Source organism: Acinonyx jubatus, chromosome D1 (genome assembly GCF_027475565.1).
Source record: "Acinonyx jubatus isolate Ajub_Pintada_27869175 chromosome D1, VMU_Ajub_asm_v1.0, whole genome shotgun sequence".
Lineage (NCBI taxonomy): Eukaryota > Metazoa > Chordata > Mammalia > Carnivora > Felidae > Acinonyx > Acinonyx jubatus.
In genome coordinates this window covers 73,992,790-74,016,052 of record NC_069390.1, presented here as the reverse complement: position 1 = coordinate 74,016,052, position 23,263 = coordinate 73,992,790, and the positions used below count along the sequence as shown (strand labels likewise).

At 37.3% G+C, this 23,263-nt stretch overlaps 1 protein-coding gene across 1 annotated transcript in view; it reads right to left on the bottom strand.

Annotated features, from left to right (window-relative positions):
• The window catches only part of CEP295 (centrosomal protein 295), a 55,612-nt gene extending 32,885 nt beyond the window's left edge, over nucleotides 1-22,727 (bottom strand). The window contains exons 1-7 of the mRNA XM_015082644.3: nucleotides 22,579-22,727; nucleotides 18,031-18,158; nucleotides 16,783-16,983; nucleotides 9,874-9,998; nucleotides 8,912-9,005; nucleotides 6,686-6,781; nucleotides 1,008-1,148 (exon numbers count right to left, since the gene is read on the bottom strand). Of these exons, the coding sequence (XP_014938130.3) occupies nucleotides 1,008-1,148; nucleotides 6,686-6,781; nucleotides 8,912-9,005; nucleotides 9,874-9,998; nucleotides 16,783-16,983; nucleotides 18,031-18,138 (765 nt within the window). The 5' untranslated portion in view covers nucleotides 18,139-18,158; nucleotides 22,579-22,727. The remainder of the gene's footprint in view (nucleotides 1-1,007; nucleotides 1,149-6,685; nucleotides 6,782-8,911; nucleotides 9,006-9,873; nucleotides 9,999-16,782; nucleotides 16,984-18,030; nucleotides 18,159-22,578) is intronic.
• Between the last annotated feature and the right edge of the window lie 536 nt (nucleotides 22,728-23,263).

Sequence of the window (23,263 nt, the reverse complement as noted above, 5' to 3'; positions counted from 1 at the left end):
AGGATGAGAAGTATTGGTAATAATTCAGATAATCAGTTCTTTTAGTCATAATTTACTCCCAGTTTATAAAGACCTAAAAATTTAACTGAGAAGGTCGTGTATGAATCAGTTAAAACTATACCAATGAATTTTAAGGCTTTTATTTCTTCTTAATGTTTATTTACTTATTTTGAGAGGGAGAGAGAGTGTGCACAAGCAAGTTGGGGAGGGGCAGAGGGGGAGAGAGAGAATCCCTAGCAGGTTCCGCGCTGTCAGCGCAGGACTGAACATGGGACTCAATCTCACAAACCATGAGATCATGATCTGAACCAGTATCAAGAGTCCAACGCTTAACTAACTGAGCCACCCAGTGGTCCCACTTTAAGGCTTTTAATTCCCACAGAAGCACTTAAAAACTCATTCTTCACATGAGTGTTTAAAACATCCAAATGCATTAGTCAAATACATAAAATAAAATCATTTGACTTCTAAAATGAATTGTTTTCTGCTATGTTCCAAGGATAAGGATAAGGATAAACACTGAACGATAATAAGCATGACAGAAGTAAAGCTAAACTTATAAAGCCAGGCTTCATTATACATATTTTAGAGCTCTGTGACACTTTTTCAAAGCTCCCTGATAGGAAGAACCATGACTCTACTTCTGAATCAATACTCTGCAAAGTCAGCAAGTGCTTTGCTCAGTAAATATTTAGTAAACAGAATCCCAAAATTCGCAGAGCACAAATGCAATTCATTAAATGAGAAAAGTGATTAATTTCTCTTCAGGCCATTTTTGGCTGATTAAAATATTAAACTTTTAATAAATTCATCATTGCAAAAAATGTTAGAACAGCAATATACTACTGTCAGTGAGAACTGCTTCATCCAACCTGAATGTGAAATGGGAAATTTGCAAAGACAGGAGTCAAAGAGTGTACTTGCACGTTCTTCACACTTCTGACCTCTGAGCCTGTCCACTAATCAGTTCTACAGCCTATTGGTACGTCTACAGCCAGGATTCTTACCTGAGCCAAGTGGATCTTTTTCATTGCTTGGAAACCCCGCACATGCGCCTTTTCACACTGTTCCATTCTCTCTTGTGCTGCTTGTTTTTGTCGTTCTTCCAGTCTTTTCACTTCTTCTTCAGCAGCCACACGAGGATCTGGCTAGCAGTCAATCAGTACATTTCAGAAAATTTAAAAATTGTGAAACAAAGTGATAACTAAATAATAACTTTAAAATCATGCTTCCCTATTTAAATAAAATAGGAAGAGTTGTATTTTTAAATGCCCACAATTATCAACTGTATGTATAAATGAAAAATATCAAATTGTTAGTGAAAGTTGAACAAATTCATTCACTTTAAGCCAGATTACACTATACTCCTCCAAACACATTCCTCCATTGTTGTTCTGTTCCGAAACTCCATTAAAATAACAGTGTTGTCAGCACTCACAAAGCTAGCAGTGAAGAACCCACACGCATCAAAGGTCATTTAGGGAAGCACTGAGATCTGTCTTTGGTTTTCAGTCAACAGCTGCGGCTGCACTTCAACCTCAGGGAGGCCAAGTCACCAAAACAGCTACTTTAAGATAATTTCTGACTTCCTAAAACTTGTGCATAATCAGAGATTATGTGATTGTACAGTCAGCTATTATCTCACCAAGCTAACAGTGGTAGCAAACAGGAGGGGAAAGGGTATATAACCTGGATTTACTGTTGAACCTGAATGTTCACTTTCAAGTACAGGTTTAAGCATTACAAATGTGTCTTTAAGTAAACATCTTAAAAAGCAGAGTAAATGCATCCTTTATATGCTGAAATTCTAAGGTGAGCTAAGAACGATGACTATGAAAACTGTTTTAGTTGAGTCAACACAGGTATAAAACTGTGCAGGTCCACTTATTCATGGGTTTTTTTCCAATAATTATATTCGAAAAATTTTTGGAGATTTGCAACAATCTGAAAAAACTCACAGATGAACCAGGTTGCCTAGAAATATCAAAAATATTAAGAAAAGTTAGGTATGTCATGAATGTGTAAAATATACGTAAGGTACTAGTCTATTTTATCATTTACTACCATAACTGATATAAAAAGTTAAAATTTATCAAAACTCACACACACAAGCACTTATACACAAGATGTGGAGGCACTCACGGTCGAGAAATGTAAACAGACATAAAGATTTAATGTTTAAGTCCTAACTGCATAAAATTAACTGTAGCACGTACTGAACTATCATCATTATTTATTTATCTTTTATCTGTATTTTTTAGAGGCAGGGGAGAGGGGCAGAGGAAGAGAGAGAGAGAATCTTAAGAGAGAGAGAGAGAATCTTAAGCCCCAATGCGGGGCTCAAGCTCATGACCGCGGGATCATGACCTGAGCAGAAACCAAGAGCAAGACATGCAACAGACTGAGCTACCCAGGCACCCTGTATTAATTTTTAGCCACTTCTGGTTGCTGTTGCAGTGAGCACAAATGTTGTGTCTGCTTAAAACACTGTGACACCAATCATTTCTACATGAGCAATTTACCTCTCCAGTTAACTGCATATGGTAAAAAGTGGTAAAGAGTGATGTCTTGTGGTTCTTGTGTATTTTTCATCATGTTTATTAGGGCAGTGTCATAAACCTTGCATAACATCATGGGACCCATACAAAGTACCACTAGTGATGCTGGAAGTACTCCCAAGAAGCAAGGAAAAGTCATGGTATTACAAGAAAAAGTTGCACTGCTTCATATGTCCTGCGGATTGCGGGCTGCAGCTGTGCTCACCTGCCATTTCAGGATAAATGAATCCAGGCTAAGAACCGTGGTTAAAGAAGAAAAGGAAATTTATATAGCTATAGTTGCAGCTACAACAGCAAGCATGAAAACTTTGCACTATTTGCAAAATAACTTTTTATCTTATACTGAAAATGAAGCTTTTATGTGGGTGCATAATGGCTAGAAGAAAGGCAAACATATAAACTCTAATACAATTCAAGAAAAATTATATCCCTTTTGAGTCAATCAATATTTGTGCAAATCTACACAGAACACCAGGCAGAACAAAGGTTAGATTAAATCAATAGTATAATTTCCAAAAAATTTATTTAGGGAATTAAAATGCATAAAATTAAATAAAGTAATCTTTAAGAACACCATTTCATTCCATTTAGGCCATGACTTAAAATTTTTTTTTATGTTTTATTTTATATTTGGGAGAGAGAGAGAGAGAGCGCATGCACGAACAGTGGAGGGGCAAAGACACGGAGACAGAATCTGAAGCAGGCTCCAGGCTCTGAGCTGTCAGCACAGAGCCCAATGCTGAGTTCGAACTCACAAGCAGTGAGATCATGACTTGAGCCAAAGTCAGACTCTCAACCGACTGAGCCACCCAAACGCACCAGGCCATGACATTTTTAAGAAGTGTTGTTTGGGAATTCACCACACCATTTGAAGGTGAATTAATAGCAGAATGTCAATTTTGCTAAACCAAAACTTTAACGGAAGGAAAAATTTCAAAAATACACAACATTCACAATATTCAGTCCAAACACAATGAGGTACATAAAAGATATGAAGAAAATAAAGGGTTAGAGTGCCCAAACTTCAAAACAAGATTTTACAAGCATGCTTTAGGAAGACAATCCCTTATAGACTTGTGTTAATGACACTCAAAATTTAGACAAAAAGCTTGTTGAAATAATTGTTAAATTTTTAGCAGCTGAACTCAAAAGGTACGTGAAATTTGCAAAAACTGTGAATCCCACACAAATTTTCTTTTTAGAAAACATGTTTCTAAAAAACTCTTCCATCAATTAAAATCTGCAGTGCACACAACGTGATATTATTAAATATGCTACTTCTGCATCTTGTACGTCAGACATTTGGACAGAAATCTTTTTAAGTAGGACAGCAGGGTAACTGATGAATTCAACTGTTTCTGCTTTTCTTGTCTACAGACATTTCTGGGTCTCACAGCAAACAATACAGTGTATTTGACTGGAAAAATACTTCTAGGGACAAAAAATCCATTTTTAACAAGTTGCTATGCAACTGTCACGGACAAAGGAACAAACACAAGGAAAGCCATGAGTAATTTAGAAAACGCAAACATATTTTTCTTTATTGTGTGCATAGAAAGTAAATGTAGCTAAACATAATTCAGAGAATAACTGGCTCTAAGTGGGGATACAGGAGACTACCTCATCATTCTTAAGCCAAAGACAAATGTTATGACATAAAAGATTTTAGAACTACTTTATCAGGCTATTCAAATGAAACATCTTACACTTGTACATGTTAAAAAGGCTGACTGAACATACGAAAGTTGTTTATTTACAGAAAGCTGCTAAAGAAATAAGATGCAGGGGCGCCTGGGTGGCTCAGTTAAGTGTCCAACTTTAGCTCAGGGCATGATCTCACAGTTTGTGAGTTTGAGCCTCATGTAGGGCTCTGTGCTAACAGCTCAGAGCCTGGAACCTGTTTCTGATTCTGTGTCTCTGTGTCTCCCCCTCTCTCTGCCCCTCTCCAGCTCATGCTCTGTTTCTCTCAAAACTAAAAAACATTAAAAAAAAAAAAAAAAAGGAACAAGGGGCGCCTGGGTGGCTCAGTTGGTTAAGCATCCAACTTCGACTCAGGTCATGATCTCACAGTCTGTGAGTTTGAGCCCCACATTGGGCTCTGTGCTGACAGCTCAGAGCCTGGAGCCTGCTTCAGATTCTGTCTCCTTCTCTCTCTGCCCCTCCACTGCTCACGCTCTATCTCTCTCTCAAAAATAAACAAACATTAAAAAAAAAATTTAAAAAAAAAAAGGAACAAGATGCAAATGAAAATTCAGAGGTAATTTTGTTATCCTGAAAACCAAATACGCTGCTCCACTGTCACATTTTAAACAGGTTTAAAGACAGATTTTTTTTTCCTAAGTAATGGTATAAAGTAGCAAATAAAACAAATATCAGAATGCTTTAGTTTATGGGACTGTTTTTATAAAACTACAAGTACTGATCCAATCTTCAATCCAGAAATTAAAGAGGAGAGAGGTCTTTTATTTACTATCAAAGAGGAAAGTTTAATAACTTACTGTAACCCCATCAGCGGTACCCAATACAACAGCTAGGTAAAAAAAAAAAAAAAAATGTTTTTCTTCATCAATCTTATTTGAGAGAGAACATCTACTTAATACTGCAAAATGTGGTATAGTAACCACAAAAGCAAGTTAGCCACAGACTGAAGTTACTGTCCCTATGTTATAATACTATTAAAGCTGTAACAACAATACGATTTTAAACAAATCAAGATTTATTCTTTTTCTTAGAAGTTAATTCTATGATGAGAATATTCATCTATCTCAGGTTTGAACTGAATATTGATTTTAACATCTGCCAATAAGTAGTTAACCAAAATGTGTATTTGCTGCACTCTAAACTTCATAAGAAAGCTATACTGGGAAAGTTTGTTTTCTTAGTAGCCAAATATATCCAACATGAAAAGAAATTAAAATCCAGTTATAAAGAAATAGCAATTATAATAACAAGGATTACCATTTATCACTCTTGAGACTGGCAATAATTTCTAAACCATAATAATCCATACAAGGGAATAGATAAGGGTATGATAAGATGCCCATTTTCATATGTTGCTGATACTTTTTAAAAGGCAATTTAATGATCCATATCAAGTATCTGTATCAAATGTTATAATTTGGATCCAATAATTTCTCTTCCATGAGTCTATTCTAAATATACCTCAGAATTATACACAAAAATTTACAAGATTATTATGTTTGCATTATTTACAGAAGCAAAAAGAAATGAACAAAAGAACAATGGTTAAATAAACTCTATGATGCCTATAAAAATTATGTTTTGAAAAGTATGCGTATATGGGAATGCAAACTGGTGCAGCTGCTCTGGAAAACAGTGGGGGTCCCGTTCCTCAAAAAATTAAAAATAGATCTACCCTATGACCCAGCAATAGCACTGCTAGGAATTTACCCAAGGGATACAGGAGTGCTGATGCATAGGGGCACTCGTACCCCAATGTTTATAGCAGCACTTTCAACAATAGCCAAATTATGGAAAGAGCCTAAATGTCCATCAACTGATGAATGGATAAAGAAGTTGTGGTTTATATATACAATGGAATACTACTTGGCAATGAGAAAGAACGAAATATGGCCTTTTGTAGCAAAGTGGATGGAACTGGAGAGTGTTACGCTAAGTGAAATAAGTCAGGCAGAGAAAGATACCATATGTTTTCACTCATATGTGGATCCTGAGAAACTTAACAGAAGACGAGGGGAGAGGGGAAGGGAGAGAAAAAAAGTTACAGAGAGGGAAGAAGGCAAACCATAAGAGACTCTTAAATACTGAGAACAAACTGAGGGTTGATAGGGGGTGGGAGGGAGGGGAAAGTGGGTGATGGGCATTGAGGAGGGCACCTGTTGGGATGAGCACTGGGTGTTGTATGGAAACCAATTTGACAATAAATTACATATAAAAAAATTAAAAAAAAAAGTATGCGTATATACTTATATATACAAAGGCTACAATGAATTCATTAATGTATGAATAACATTACTCTTTGGTGATGACATTGGTAGTTGTTTTCCTATAGTTTATGCTTATGTGTATAGTGCCAAATTACACATATAACTCACTTCAATGAACAGAAATAAAGTGAGGATCATGAACAACAATAAGTCAATCACCTGGTTTGTGTCCATCTCTCTATTCACAAAAGTGTGGAGGTGATGATAGGTAGAACTACTGGTTTTCACATGAGAAGTTTTCTTTAATTCAATGTTCTGAAAAAGGAACGTAGACAATGGATTATTAGGTTAACAGTATTTTCAATTAAAGCTGAACCCAATAAAAAAAAGTAATTTTGTATCTAACCAGTTATTCTTATTCATTTTTCTTACATGAGAATCATTCACTGTATTTCTATTAATGGGGAATATAGGTTGAGAAACTAGAGTATACTTAGGCAAAAATACTAAATTGGTGATGCTGTGTAGTTTACTGCATCACATCAGAAGGTACATAATGGCAAGTTGCTCTCTTATTACGGATTCTAAGTTTGAGCACTTGGTTATGGTGGTGGACGCCCAGTGATGAGAAAGCTGTCCTTTTTCAAACAGAAGTAAGACAGTGCATAAACGTAGATGGATGATAGACACCTGTCTGGTGCCAAAGTATCACCTCCCAGATTACTTGATAACTGAACAGAGCAAAATATACCTGTTTAATAGAGATGTCTTGTATTCACCACCATAACCAAGTGAGACAAACAGAATATAAGAAACTAGTCTCCTCAAAAAGTCTGAAATACGAAAATTGAGTAGGGTTGAGTGACAGAATGTTCTAGATTGAGAGAGACTAAGACAAAACACGCAGAAGCAATGGGTGAAGCCCAACTGGAATCCTATTTAAAAAAGAAAGAAGTTGTTTCTACAAACCAAGAGCACACTGTATACACTATAAGCTAACTTGACAATAGATTTTATACATGTATAAATATAAATATAAATATAAATACAAACATAAAACAAAGTTGTAAAGTAAAACAATTTAGGGACAACTGGAGAATCTTAATTATGGACTATATACTAAATGGTATAAAAAATCAATATTAATTTCCTTAGTGTGATACTGTCATTGCATAAGAGAATGTCCTTATTCTTATAAGAAGCATAAAATATGCTACAATTTATATTCAAATGTATGCATTTATACACACAACTCTTTGAAATCTATACACACATGTAGGTGTAAACAGCTACTCATTGTACTGTACTTGCCTTTTAACTTCTCTGTATTTTGAAAATTTTCATAATAAAAAGTTGGGGGGAAAAGTACAACTACACATTTGTATACAATCCCTATTTGTCAAATCACTTACACAGATAATGCTTTGTTTGCTTTTTGTAAGTATTTGACCCTGACTTGTTAGAACATCAGGAATTACAATAAAAGTAATCAAAAGGCATCATGGATAAAATACTTCTTGTGTGTTAACGAGGTACTGAGGGAGACGGTACTTGAGGGAGTGAGCGAAATCTGAAATGCTCCCATTTGAATCTTTTGGATCAAATGTCACGTGGCAGATGGCTCCACCTAAAAGCAGGAAGGCTGACAAAATCAAAGCCTTAAGAGGCCAACATCTGGTACCTCTGCTGATCTTACCTATATAAGATATACTTGTATATGCAATGAAATTAGATAGCCCTGTATGTAATGGTTTTTTAATTTCTACTTTTTAGATAAAAATAACTGTAATTGTGATAATCACCCAAACAGCCATTTCAATAACTACAACAAACTACTGTAAAACAAAAGAAGAACCAATACCTTTTAAAATTAATTTCCACTTCGTCTTTTCTAAAATAAGTTCCAAATCACAAAAGCACACATATTACTCCCACAGAGAAATAGACGTCTCTCATCCACTTTAAGTAATCTCATGTAAATTTATTAATTTATCTAAACCAAACTTCTTTACCTCTAAGAGGCTAACCATTTACAATGCCCAAATCTTGAATGTAAGAAGTTGGCAGGGTAAGTAATCCAGGTTTTTTCCCCCAATAAATAAAGGGCATTTTTAAGACCAAACCATTTATAGTTTTTTAAAAATCAAAAACATAGCTTTTGAAACAACTAAAAAAAACCAGACAACTGCTGAAAATTGAATACAGACTGGGTGTTAGATATCACGAATATTAGTACTGTGCTTAAAAAAAAAAATCCTTATACATCAGAGATATATACTAAAGAAGGGGTAAAAAAGTATCTAGGATTATTTTTAAATACTCTAGACGTGTGTTACCTGCAAATTTAAAAATTAAGTTTAAACAAATGAAATTTTGACCTGCATTGAATTCTAATAATAAAGAATTATTATAAGCCAGTTCTTCTCAACAGTCAAAGTAATTCACCTCAAAAAGAGTTGGAGGTGGTGGTGGCAGACTTGTAATTTTGGCAGATCTCTCTTTTTCCACAAGTAATGCTTCCTTTCGAGCTGTTATATGCCTTGAAAAAAAACAAGAGATGTCCTAAATTAATCTCCCAGGTAATATTATAGCACAACCTTTAAGGTCTAAAATATAAAAGGCAAGAAATCCTCCAGTTGGATCCCACAGGCTCAATATGCCATTTAATAAAAAGTCTCTACACAATGGACATGTAAGAACATGTTTACAAGTAAAAGAGGTGTAGCTAAAGACATGAAGTCCTATGCTGAAACTGATCCAACAAACTAATGCTTCTTAATTTACAATGATTTAGAGTAAAAAAACTAGAAATGTTGATAAAGGTGGGCCACTGTATAAAATGAGCACTGTTGACTAGTAAGAGGCTCCATCACTTTTAAAACATGCAAAAATACACATTAAATGATTTGTCAATAGTCTGAGTCTCTTTCCATGCTCTTAACTGCACTGATTTTTCTTTTTTTTTTATATCGGAGGCAGACAGATTTGGGAGGACATTCATTCTGAACTAGCCATACATTTTTCCAGAAACTAAGGAATTGCTAAAGTCATACTAGAAGAGAAAGCTCATTTGTTAATTTGCTCACCTAGGCAAACCAAACCCCCACCGCATTATTTTTATTTCATTTTATTTTTAAGTAGACTTCACACCCAGCATGGAGCCCAACATGGGGCTTGAACTCACAACCCTGAGATCAAGACCTGAGCTAAGATCACAAGCTGGACGCTTAACCGACTCAGCCACCCAGGAGCCCCTCGAGACATTATTTTTAAACCAAGTTTAACAAATCAATTGATATACTACATGACTTATATTTAATATCTGTTTAAATAGTATCCGATGTATTCTCTACTTCTAGCCCTATCGGTTTCAGTGGAAAATATGGTAAAAATCATTATTATTTTACCAGGCTTTTTGTTTCATTAGTTCTTCTTTTTGATTTTTCTGTAATTTCAGAGCCTCTTTATGTCTCATTTCTGCTTTTCTTTTTCTTTCTGCTGCCCGCCGTGCCAGAGCATTCAAATCAGGTTCCTAAAAATATATATTACTTAAAATGTTATGTTAAACAAGATTAACATGCCAAACAAATAATATGGGTGGTTCTCCAGCCAGGGCAAAAATCACAAAGGTATTCAAATGACTGAGGTTTAGGAAACACTGCACTTAAAGCATAAAGTTAACGGCATAAATAAAACTACAAAAATCAGATGTCACAATCCTAAGGCTATACTAAAAACAGACTAATCTCAGGGATCAAGGACCACATATCATTGTCACATACTTCAAGGATGTTTATTTTCTTCACTAATTGTTTGATATCAAAGACCTTCCTTCTTTGGAACCAGGTTGTTTATTTTGTGCGACTGTATCCGGGACCACAATCTAGTATTTTCCAACCATAAATCACAATAAACAACACATGGCTTGGGAATAGTCTTAAACACTACGTTCTACTTTGTCTTTCTGAAAATCATCAAAGAACTGTTACTGTTTGTGAATGAAATCCAAGTGTATACATATTCCACTATACATGTTCTAGAGGTATGAAGAATCATAAATGGGAAATCTGCATTCAGCCCAATGAAATCTATCCAAAATGCTTGCAACAAACAACTTCTGATTCAGAAGGTTATTTTATTTACCCAGATAAGTAAGTACTGGAAGAGAATACTTCCAATTTAAACATCATATGTTAAAGACAGATTTTACTTTCCTAATAAGTGATTCTTATTAGGAAATGCATCTAGCAGGATTATTAAATTATACTAATATATAAAAAATTGAGGCAGATCTGCTGGGGCAGCCCCAGCATGGAGCACCCCAGGAACCCCAGCCTGCTCCAGTTCAGTCTTCGTGCCAGGGCGGCCCTGCAGTACAGCGCATCAGGCCCCTGGGCTATGACCACACCAGCTCCAGCTGGCCAGCAATAGTTGCTGGGCACACTCAGTCTACTCTGGGGACATTCCTACATAAGGCCACTCCCTCAAGACCAGGAGAGGGAATTGTTCCACCTAACTCCCAGAAACAAACACAGAAAGTCAGACAAAAGAAGGGGATGGAGAAATATGTTCTAAATAAAAGGAACAAGGCAAAACCACAGAAAGAAAAAAAAAAAAAAACAACTAAACAAAATGGAGACAGGCAATATAGCTGGTAAAGGGTTCAACGTAATGGTGAGGAGGAAGCTCACCAAATTTAAGAGTAGATGAATTCAGTGAGAACTTAAAAAAGAGATAGAGGGGCGCCTGGGTGGCGCAGTCGGTTAAGCGTCCGACTTCAGCCAAATCACGATCTCGCGGTCCGTGAGTTCGAGCCCCGCATCAGGCTCTGGGCTGATGGCTCAGAGCCTGGAGCCTGTTTCCAATTCTGTGTCTCCCTCTCTCTCTGCCCCTCCCCGTTCATGCTCTCTCTCTGTCCCAAAAATAAATAAACGTTGAAAAAAAAAAGAGATAGAAAATATAAAAAAGAACCAACCACAGGGCACCTGGGTGTCTCAGTTGGTGAAGATGATTTCGGTTCAGGTCATGATCTGATCTCACAGTTTGGGAGTTTAAGCCCTGTGCATGGCTCCTTGCTGACAGCACAGAGCCTGATTAGGATTCTGTCTCTCCCTCTCTCTGCCCTTCTCCTGCACTCATGCTCTCTCTCTAAAAATAAATAAATAAACTTAAAAAGAAAAAGAAAAATACACTAGAGGGAATCAACAGCAAATTAAAGGATGCGGAAGAATGAATCAGTTGGCTGGAAAAAAGGGTAGCGGAAAGCACCCAAGCTAAACAGCAAAAATAAAAATGAATAATAATAAAAATAATGAGGATAGGTTAAGGGACCCAAGATACCTTCAAGCATAATAGCATTCACATTACAGGGGTCCCAGAGGAGAATAAAGGGGAACAGAAAAACACATTTGAACAAACAATAGCTGAAAACTTTCCTAACCTAGGGAGGTAAACAGACTTCCAGGTCCAGTAAGCACACAGAGGACCTAACAACATGAAACCAAGGAGGCTCACACCAAGATACACAATTAAAACATCAACAATTAAATCATCACCTTGAAACCAGCCTTACAAGAAATGTTAGAGAGATTTCTTTAAGTGGAAAAGAAAAAGCCATAACTAGAAGCAAGAAAACTATGAAAGGAAAAAATTCCACTGGTTGATCACTTATAAAGCTAGTATGAAGGTTACGGGATAAAAGTAATAAAATCAATTATATCTACAATAATTAGTTAAGGGACACATGAAATAATGTAAAATATTATACCACACATAAAATGTAAAAGGGGGAGTACAAATTTAGTGTTTTTAGAATGTCTGAACTTAAGCAACCATCAACTTAATACAGACTGCTATATATACAGAATACTATATATGAAGCTCATAACCAAAACCCAAAAACCTATAATAGACACACAAAATAGAAACAAATCCAAGCATAACACTAAAGAAAGTCATCAAAACACAAAGAGAGCAAGAGAGGAAGAAAGGAACACAGGAAAAACTACAAAAAACAACCAGAAAATAACAAAATGGCAATAAGTACATACCTGTCAATAATTATTTTAAATGTAAATGAACTAAATGTTCCAATCAAAAAGACATGGGGTGCTGGGGCGCCTGGCTCAGTCAGTTGAGCATCTGACTTTGGCTCAGGTCATGACCTCAAAACTTACAGGTTGGAGCCCCTCTGTGATGACAGCTCAGAGCCTGGAGCCTTCTTCAGATTGTCTCCCTTTCTCTCTGCCCCTCCCCCGCTCACGCTCTCTCAAAATAAACAAACATAATAAAAAAAAAAGACATGGGTGAATGGATAAAAACTATGACCCATTTACATGCTGCCTACAAGAGACCCACTTCAGATCTAAAGACACATACAGACTGAAAGTTAAGGCTGAAAGAAGATATTCTATACAAATGGAAGAAAAAGGGAAAAAAAGCCAGGTAACAATACTTTTATCAGACAAACAGACTTTAAAACAAAGACTATACCAAGAAATAAAGAAAGGCATTACATAATGAAAAGAGGCTATAACAACTGTAAATATATATGCACCCAACATAGGAACATATAAATATATAAAGTAAATATTAACAGCCACTTACATACACAGATAGATCATCCAGACAGATGGACTTAAAATATAGAGAGAAAACATTCTATCTAAAAAAAACAAAAAACAAAAAACAATGCAGAATACACATTCTTTTCAAGTTCATATGGAACATCCACCAGGATAGATCACATGTTAGGCCACAAAACATGTCTCATTAAATTTAAGAAGTGAAATCATATCAAGCACCTTTCTGACCACAACAGTATAGAACTAGAAATCAATTACAAGAAAAAAACTGGGGGTAAGAAAAAAAAAAGAACCACACTAAAGATAATCAACAGATGGGTCAATGAAAAAGTCAAAGAGGAAATAAAAAAATAGAGAAAAATGAAAATGGAAACACAAATTCTCTGAGATGCAGCAAAAGCAGTTCTAAGACGGAAGTTAAAAGCAATACAGGCCTCTCTCAAGAAACAAGAAAAATATCAAATAAATAACCAATCTTATACCTAAAGGAACTAAAAAACAAGAAGCAGCAAAGCCAAATGTTAGTAAAAATAAGGACATAGAGATCAGAGTGGAAATAAATGAAATAGAGATTAAAAAAAAGATCAATGAAACTAAGCTGGTTCTTTGAAAAGATAAACAGAATTGAGAAACATTTAGCCAGACTCATCAAGAAAAAAGAAAGAGCATTTAAGTGAATAAAATCTGAAAGACAACTTACACCACAGAAAAACAAAGAATTAGAAAAGACTACTATGAAAAATTATACACCAACAAAATGGACAACTTAGAAAAAATTGGATAAATTCCCAGAAACAATCTTCCAAGATTGAATCAGGAAGAAAGAGAAAACATGAGCAGACTGATTACTAACATTAAAGTTGAATTAATAATAAAAAAAAAAAAAGCTCCCCCAAAATAGAAGTCCAGGACTAGATGGCTTCTGGTGAATTTCTACCAAACATTTAAAAAAGAATTAATACTTACCATTCTCAAACTATTCCATAAAATAGAAGAGGGAGGAATGCTTCCAAATGCATTCTATAAGGCCAGCATAACCCTGTACCACAACCAGACAGAAGCTACAGGAAAAGAAAAATCATAGGCCAAAATCCCTCATCAACATAGATGCAAAAATTCTCAACAAAATATCAGCAAATTGAATTCAACAATACATTAAAAGAATTATTTACCATGATCAAACAGGACTCATACCAGGAATGAAGGATGTTCAAAAAGTACAACTCAATTACTATAATACAGCACATTAACAAAATGAAGAATAAAGACCATATGATCAATTTCAACAGATGTAGGAAAAGCATTTGACAAAATTCAACATCTATTCATGACAAAAACTCTCAACAAAATGGGTTCACAGGGAACATATCTCAACATAACAAAAGGCGATTTATGAGAAACCCACAACTAACATCATATTCCATGGTGAAAGTTGAAAGCGCTTCCTCTAAGATCAGAAACAAGGATGGCTACTCTTTTATTCAACACAGTACTGGAATTCCTAGCCACAGAAATCACACAAGAGATAAAAGGCATCCAAACTGGAAAGGAACAGGTAAACTGTCAGTATTTGCAGATGACATGATTTTACATATAGAAAACCCTAAAGACTCCACCAAAAAACTATTAAAATAAATGAATTCAGTAAAGCTGCAGGATACACAATTAATATACACAATTCTGTTGCATTTCTGTACCTTAATAACAAAGTAGGACAAAAAGAAATTAGGAAAACAATCCCATTTACAATTATATCACAAAGAATAAAATACCCAGGAATAAATGTAACCAAGGCGTGAAGAGAATTATACTCTGAAAATTATAAAACACCAATGAAAGAAACTGAAGATGACACAAATAAATGGAAAGGTATACAATGTTCAAGAACTGGAAAAATTAATATTGTTAAAATGTCCAAACTACCCAAAGCAATCTACAGAGTCAATGCAATCCCTATCAAAATACCAACAATATTTTCCACAGAACTAGAACAAATAATTCTAAAATTTGTACAGAATCACAAAGACTCCAAATAGCCAAAGCAATCTTAAGAAAGAAGAAGAAACCTGGAAGCATCACACTTGCTGATTTCAAACTGTATTACAAAACTATAGTAATCAATACAGTATGGTAGTGACACAAACACACACACACAGATCAATGGAACAGAATACAGAACACAGAAATAAACCCATGTTTATATGGTCAATTAATCTGTGACAAAGTAAACAAGAATATACAATGGAGAAAAGACAGTCTCTTCAGTAGTGTCGGAAATTGGACTGCCACATGCAAAAGATTCAAACGGGACCACTTTCTTGAACCAGATACAAAAATTAACCCCAAATGGATTAAAGACCTAAATGTAAGACCTGAAACCATTAAATTCCTAAAAGAAAACATAAGTAGTAATCTCTTGGAAATCCGCCTCAGCATTATTTTGCTGGATATGTTTCCTTAGGCAAGGAAAACAAAAGCAAAAATAAGCAACTGGATTACATCAAACTAAAAAGCTTTTTCACAGTGAAGGAAACCATCAAAAAACGAAAAGGTAATCTACTGAATGGGAGAAGATACCGATAAATGATATATCAGATAAGGCATTAATCTCAACTATATAAGGTACTCATACAACCCAAAACAACAAAAATCAAATAATCCAATTTAAAAATATGCAGAGGACTTAGACAGTTTTCCAAAGAAGACACATGGCTGGCCAACAGACACACAAAAAGATGCTCCACATCACTAATTAAAGAAATGCAAATCAAAAGCACAATGAGGTATCACCTGACACCTGTCAGAATGGCAAGTATCAAAAAGAAATAACAAGTGCTGGTGAGGATATAGAGAAAAGAGAATCCTTGCGCACTGTTGGTGGAAACGTAAATTGGTGCAGTCACTGTGGAAACAGCAGGGAGATTCTTCAAAAAATTAAAAATAAAAAATACCAGTAATTCTACTGCTGGGTATTTACCCAAAGAAAATGAAAACACCAATTTGAAGAGATATATGTACCCCTATGTTTACTGCAGATTTATTATAATAGCCAAGATACAGAAGTAGCCTAAGTGTCCACTGACAGATAAGTGGATAAAGAAACTATAGTGTATGTATATATACAATGGAATATCTGTCATAAAAAAAAAAAAGAGAGATCTTGCCATTTCTAACAGCATGGAAAGCCTACGGGTAATGTGCTAAGTAAAATAATTCAGACAGAGAAAGACAAATACCTTATGATTTCACTTGTATGTGAAATCTAAAAAAACAAAACAAATGAACAAACAAAAAAATAAGAAACCGACTAATCAATATAGAGAACTGGTGGTTGCCAGAGGTGAGTAGGTGGGGGATGGGTGAAATAGGTGAAGGGGATTAAGAGGTACAAACTTGTCACTATAGAATAAGTCATAGGAATGAAAAAATACATCATAGAGAATATAATCAACACTATCGTGATAACTCTGTAGGCGACAGACGGTAACTACCCTTATCAGGGTGAGCACCCATAAGGTAATTGTTGAACCACAATGTTGTACACCTGAAACTAATAAAATATTGTATGTCAACCACTTTAAATAAAGAAAAAAAAAGACCGTAGAAAACATAAGTTTAGGCTGCCCCAAATAAATTCTATACGTGCAAACATTCATACCAGACAACACTGAATAACTGTAACTTACTTCTAACCACTACTACCAGACAGGCGGTCAGTAAGTGTTCACTTACATTTTCTTTGGCTTGTTGGTGTCCCTCTCCCATATTTCTTAAACTTGCCAAATACAGTTTTTCCAAGGTCTTTATTTTCTGAGTTTGTGATTCTTTCCATTCTGTCCTTAGTTCCTCTGCCAAACGGGCTAATTGCTGATTTCTCCTGTGTTTTATATCTTCTCTTATCTGAAAGGCGATATCCCTTTCTTGTTCTCGAACCTAAAGAATGCATATTTAACAGATTATATGAAAAGAGGCTTACTTCAAGTTTTCTGAAAAGCCACTTGGAAATAGGAACTTAAATGAATTCTCCTCAGGTATATCAATTTTCCTGAATATCCATATATTAGGTAAGGCCTACGGAAAGCAGAAAATCCAAGTGATGTAAGAAGTTAAACCCTCAAGACTACTTCTAAAGTTCTAACTCATTAGCTACTATCTTCTTCTCTCCAATCTAAGCACTAACAGGATTACCATGGTCATTTTAATAACCTATAAGAGGTTAAAAAGGTAAGGATGATCAACAAAATTTCCAGCCCAGGTGAATACAGACAGAGCTGGATGAGAAGTCCATGTTTGTGGTACATCATCCCCAATTCTAGACAGAATGGCACCTACAACACGCTTCACGAGGACTTAAATATCTTACTCTGAGAAGACCTCTAGAAAAGAATAATCTACAACTTCTTAATCAGTCTGTTGCAGCAGCTAATAATCTTTCCAGTAAGTCTTCAAAGCCATTCTAATCTTCCTACTCGAATCCTCATCAGTAACACATAATTTAAAAAATGTTTAAAGAACGATTTTCAAATAATTATCAAGTCAAATAATCCCTAAGCTCAAACTCTTCTTCATCTGTTTACTATTACAGCCTATTTTTCGAATTTTCCAAAACTAGTTAATACACAAGAACCAGGGCTCTTGTACAGCCAGAAAAGGGCTTTATTTTTTAAAATGTTTTTAATGTTTATTCATTTTTGAGAGAGAGATGGAGACAGAGCACAAGCAGGGGAGGGGCAGAGAAAAAGGGAGACAAAGAATCCGAAGCAGCTCCAGGCTCTGACCTGTCAACAGAGTCCAACACGGGGCTCAAACCCACAAACTGTGAGATCATGACCTGAGCCAAAATCAGAGGCTCAATTGATTGAGCCACCCAGGCACCCCAGAAAAGGGCTTTAAATGCAACATTTAGAACTCTCTACTATAAACCCACTAATAATTTGGGGAAGACAAAGAATTTGAAACATTGTTCTAAATGAATCTTACCTGCAGCAGTCTTAGTTTTCGTCTTCTTTCATAATCTTCCTTTAAAACGAAAGCTTCCTCATTAGGACTCAATCTCAGCTTGCCAGCATTCCCTACCTTTCTTTTCATTTCTGGGTACTTTAGAGATTCTGAATTTAAAAAAAGAAAAGAAAAAAAAATGTCTATTAAAATAGGGTAGCAAAGATTAGAACAATTTTTAAAATGTATTTAACAGTTCATATTTAAAGGACTATATACATATGAAAAAAAATTTAGATAGACTAAGTCGATTTATATTTACAAGTAGCATTTACTTGGAAACGTTTTCCCCCATTACAGCAGTGTGTTTATCTAGAGTATCTGGAACCTGACTTCTGATCAAGATTTACAGAGTTTACCTAGCTTAAATGTAAAAAAAGCACAAAGACTTAAAAAAAAATGTGTTAGCATAAATGTTTTCACAATTACAATGTTACACTCGAGAACGCTGATAACTTGTTCATAACCAGCAAGACTGCTGTAATTGTAAAAGGCTCCTGCTCCCTAGATTCAACTCTCAGTCTGCTGTGTATAACTTGATCGCCAAGTGTCACTGTATCATATGGAATCACATCAACCTTCAACAATTCTTTAATAATTACTATGGTGTGATTTTTTTAAAAAATCAACAACCATTTAAAAATTTTCTGAGAATAATTCTGTTGTTTGGATGAGTCAGGTGTTTAGATTCTCAGATCTACTCTTCTAATGCCGTTGACCAGGTGTTGTCACTCTCCACCCTAGGTTGTAACATGGATACTCAGAGCTTTCGGAAGTTAGCTTATGACCCACTTCTTCATGAGACTCTATCAATTTTTGCCTTACCCACCCACCACCCCATTCCTGACTTGCTCACCTATGATGAATATTACCTTTACATTCACATGGGGACCAATCTAATGTTGTCTTGGTATTACCTTCCTCTAGTTTTTCATCTATTACAGTGTGCCCTTTCTAGCTAGATTCCTAACAACTGAAGGACAGAGGTTATCGTTTTATTTTAATATTCAAACTAACTTAACAAATAACTACCAGGCAGTATTGCACATGCTATGGATGGATATTGTTTTGGGCTAGGAGGATTTAAAGTTATCTAATAGGACTCTGAGTCCAAAAAGAAATAACGGCTTGCATTTGAAAATCTTTTCCAATGCATCCCATTTATCTGATATTCACAGGGCCTTGATAACAGTAGGTGAAGTGCTGTCTCCCTCATTTTTTTTTCAACTTTTTTTTTTTTTTTTGGACAGAGAGAGACAGAGCATGAATGGAGGAGGGGCAGAGAGAGAGGGAGACACAGAATCGGAAACAGGCTCCAGGCTCCGAGCCATCAGCCCAGAGCCCGACGCGGGGCTCGAACTCACGGACCGTGAGATCGTGACCTGGCTGAAGTCGGACGCTTAACCGACTGTGCCACCCAGGCGCCCCTCCCTCATTTTTTTTTTTGCAAGCAGGGGAGGGGCAGAGAGAGAGAGAGAGCGTGAGAGAATCCCAAGCAGGCTCTGCGATGTCAGTGCAGAGCCTGATGCAGGGGTCTTGATCTCACAAGATCATGACCTGAGCTAAAATCAAGAGTCGGCCCCTTAAATGTTTGTTTATTGAGAGAGAGGGAGAGAGACAGAGACAGAGAGTGCAAGTGGGGGAGGGGCAGAGAGAGAGGGAGACACAGAATCTGAAGCAGGCTTCAGGCTGAGTTGTCAGCACAGAGCCCAATGCGGGGTTCGAACTCATGAACCGTGAGATCATGACCTGAGCAGGAGTCAGAGGCGTAACCGACTGAGGCACCCCAAGAGTCCACCGCTTAAAGATGCTTAACCCACTAAGCCACCCAGGCGACCCTGTCTTCCTCATTTTACAAATGAAGAATCAAAAAGCCTTTTGGGTTAAAGGACTTGACCTAAGCGACAGGATCTGTTGGCAGATCCAAAGGAAGAATCTGGTTTCCTTATTCCATATGGCTCCTAACTTTCTGACATGCTAAAACATGTGGAATGAGGAAATTTTGGCTTAAACCAGTATTTTTTGTGAGTGGGGACTGATGAACAAGGAAGTACTAAACAAAGAAAAAATGAGCAAGATTAAATTCAGTCCTCACAATTTTTCTGAAGGTCTCTGAAAATTCATATACAAACCTGATAAATCTCACAATGTATCAAGGGAAAAAAGACAAAAAAGAGAACACACTACAAAATTCCATTTATATGAAACTCAAAAACAAGCAAGACCAATCTATGATTAGAGAGGTTAAAATAGGGGTCATCTTTCTGTAGGTTAATGACTAGGATGGGACACAAGGAGCCTGCAAGGGTGCTAGAAATGATCTGTATTTTGATCTGTATAATGATGACACAGGTGTATACATATGTAAAAATTCCTCACATGTTACACTTGGATGGTTATACTTTATTCTAAGTTAAACCTCAAAAGACGGGGGGGGGACACTATTTTTTCAGATTGCTTTGAGTATTTCTCATCTTATTTGCTTCAGGAGCATAGGAAAACATAGGTTACTTTTACCTCCTTAGATGTGATAGAGTGACTTTTCTCTTGCATATAATTTTCTTAATTTTTTAACTTATTTGTAAGTAATTTCAGACTTAGAATTCCTGTATACTGTACTCTTTCCCCAGCTCCTCTAAGTGTCAGTCACAACACAACGACCAAAACCAAGAAATTAACATTCGCACAATACTTTTAACTAATCTACAGACCTTATTCAAATTTTGTCAAGTACTCCACTAATGTCCATTTTCTGAACCAGGACCCAATTCAAGGACAACCCATTGCTTTCAACAGTTGTATATCTCTGGATCCTCCAAGAAGCAGAGGACAAGACAGGATTAAACCCACAAAGATTTTGTTAGGAGATGCCTGTGTGAGGTAAAATGGGAGGGAGCCAGTAAAAGCTGGGAGCACTTCAGACAGACTTCCATGCAAATCTGACAATTAATGGAGAGAGGGAAATTGGGCAGATGACCGCCATGCGGTCTAAAGAGACTGATTCAGTAAGACCTCTGAGGAGTTCTTAAGCGAAAGTCTGTGTCTCAGGAATAGGCCTGCCTTAATGTCCATGCCACGTTCAGCCACTGGCCAGAAGCAGCCATGCAAATGAATTCAGAATACGGGAGCTGAAGGTCTGTGAACTACATTTTCACCACTGCTGAAATCGTAATGCCTCCTTTGACTCCTCTAATCTGGGACAGTTCCTCAGTCTGTGCCTTTCTTTTCAACCTCTTGATTTTTTTTTTTTAAACTACTGGTCAGTTATTTTGTAGAACGTCCCTCGATATGGATTTACTTAATCTTTCCTTGTAGTTGCACTAAGAGTATGCATTTTTGGCAAGAACACCGCAGAAGTGATGATGCGACTTTCTCAGTGTATTAAATTGTGTTAACATGTCTTACTGCCAGCTGCTGATGTTAATTTTGATCACTTGGTTGGGTGATGTCTACCAGGTCTCTCCGCTTCTCCTTTGTTAAGTATCTGGTGGAGAGACAGTTGAGGCTATATATGTAAGTATCATGTTCCTTACTATACGTTTGCTCCTGAGTAACCACTGATGGCTGTTTGAAACATTAACTGTGGCGTTTGCCAAAAAGCATTTTCTATTTCCATTCTTCCTCCTACACTTACCAATCGCAATCCTACTGTACGGAAGTTTCCCCTGCTCCTTCTCTTACTCATTAAATCATTTATTCCTATCAAATGGATTTTTAAATTCTGCGTATTAATACCACCCAATAACAGAGATGATACTAATTTATCTTTTAAGAATTTGTCCCGAGGATTAAATGGCACATACTGTGGTCACAAAATACAAGCCCTAGAAGATTTGCGTTCAAGACTCATCATGGCCACTTACTGCAAGAAGACACTGGCCAAGTCACTTACGTTACTTTGGTCTCGTTTTCTTAAACTATATTGGAAATCACATCATCTACCCCAAAAGGTTGTTCTGATGATTACGTGACTTAATGAATGTGAAACTGCCAATCCTGTTTTAGTATTAAAGACTCAAACGTTCCCCCACTGTTTTAAAAGCTCAGCTTGCGGCCGGACTTACTACCTGAGAAATTAAAGGTGAGAGACACCAAAACAGAGCACGCTGTCTGCAAGAAACAATTCCAGGCAGTGTTCTTAAACGGGTACAAGGTTTCAGGCCAAGTCCGCGGTTGACACGCAGGAAGGGAGGGCAGGACGCACCGAAAAGCGTTTCGTTTACAGCAGCAACCGCGGAGGCCTTCCCGGCTGCCCCCGATTCGCAAGCCCAAGGACCTCGCGCGACAGCACCCCGGGAGGGGGCGCAAGGCCACACGCGCCTACGGTCCGGGAGCAGCCTCTCGCAGCAAGCAGCGGGTCTGCGTCCGGACGCACCTCCAGTCCCCCCACTCCTTACCGCCGCCAGCCCGACCCCAGGTAGGGCCCGGGGCCTTCAAGGCATCCCCTTCCGGAGGAGCACACCTCGAGTTCCGCGGCTTAAGGAGTTCTCCACGGCCGGGCCGCGGGAAGCAGGCGCGTCCGTCACTCACCCGTGAACCAGAAACCCGGGGTCAGGAATCACAGCTCAGACAGAAAAGGCCCCGGCGCCAGGGGCCCACCAGCTTCCCAACAGCCGTTTGTGCGCCTGCGGGGCAGCCATCGCCGACCTCCCGTCACTTCCGTCATTCAAACAGCCCGCCAATGGCTGGGCCAAGCCGCGGGAATCGGCCTAGTCCCGCCTCCCCCGAGGACAGCCGGGACTGCCGCGCCGGAAAAGCCCGCGCACGCGCACGCGCCCGCGTCAAACCCTACGCATCGGCCCATTATTTCTCATACCTGCCGCGGATTTGAAGTTTGCTGCCTTTCTCTCAATGCGCTCATGTTATAGATCAGGAGGCAGAGGTCCAGTAAGGGGAAAATATTTGCCCAGAGCGTTGAGGGGACTTTAGTTTTAAGCCCTGTTATGAAGATGGCTTGGGATATATATCCTTTTGTGCACTGCCTACACAATTCATTCGGTACATTATGCTGCAGTGTCTCACAGCGTTCCTTCAAGGCCTCCGGTTTGTACAACACTGAACCGTATCATGACACTCTGTGCCTCCAAAGGTCCGATACGTGTAGAACAGGTTACAAATTTACTCACTATAAATAACCTGTAATCAGAAAAGGGATGCGTCCAGGTTCGTATTTATTGAGCGACTATTATGTGCCAGGTACAGTGTGGTAGGTGCA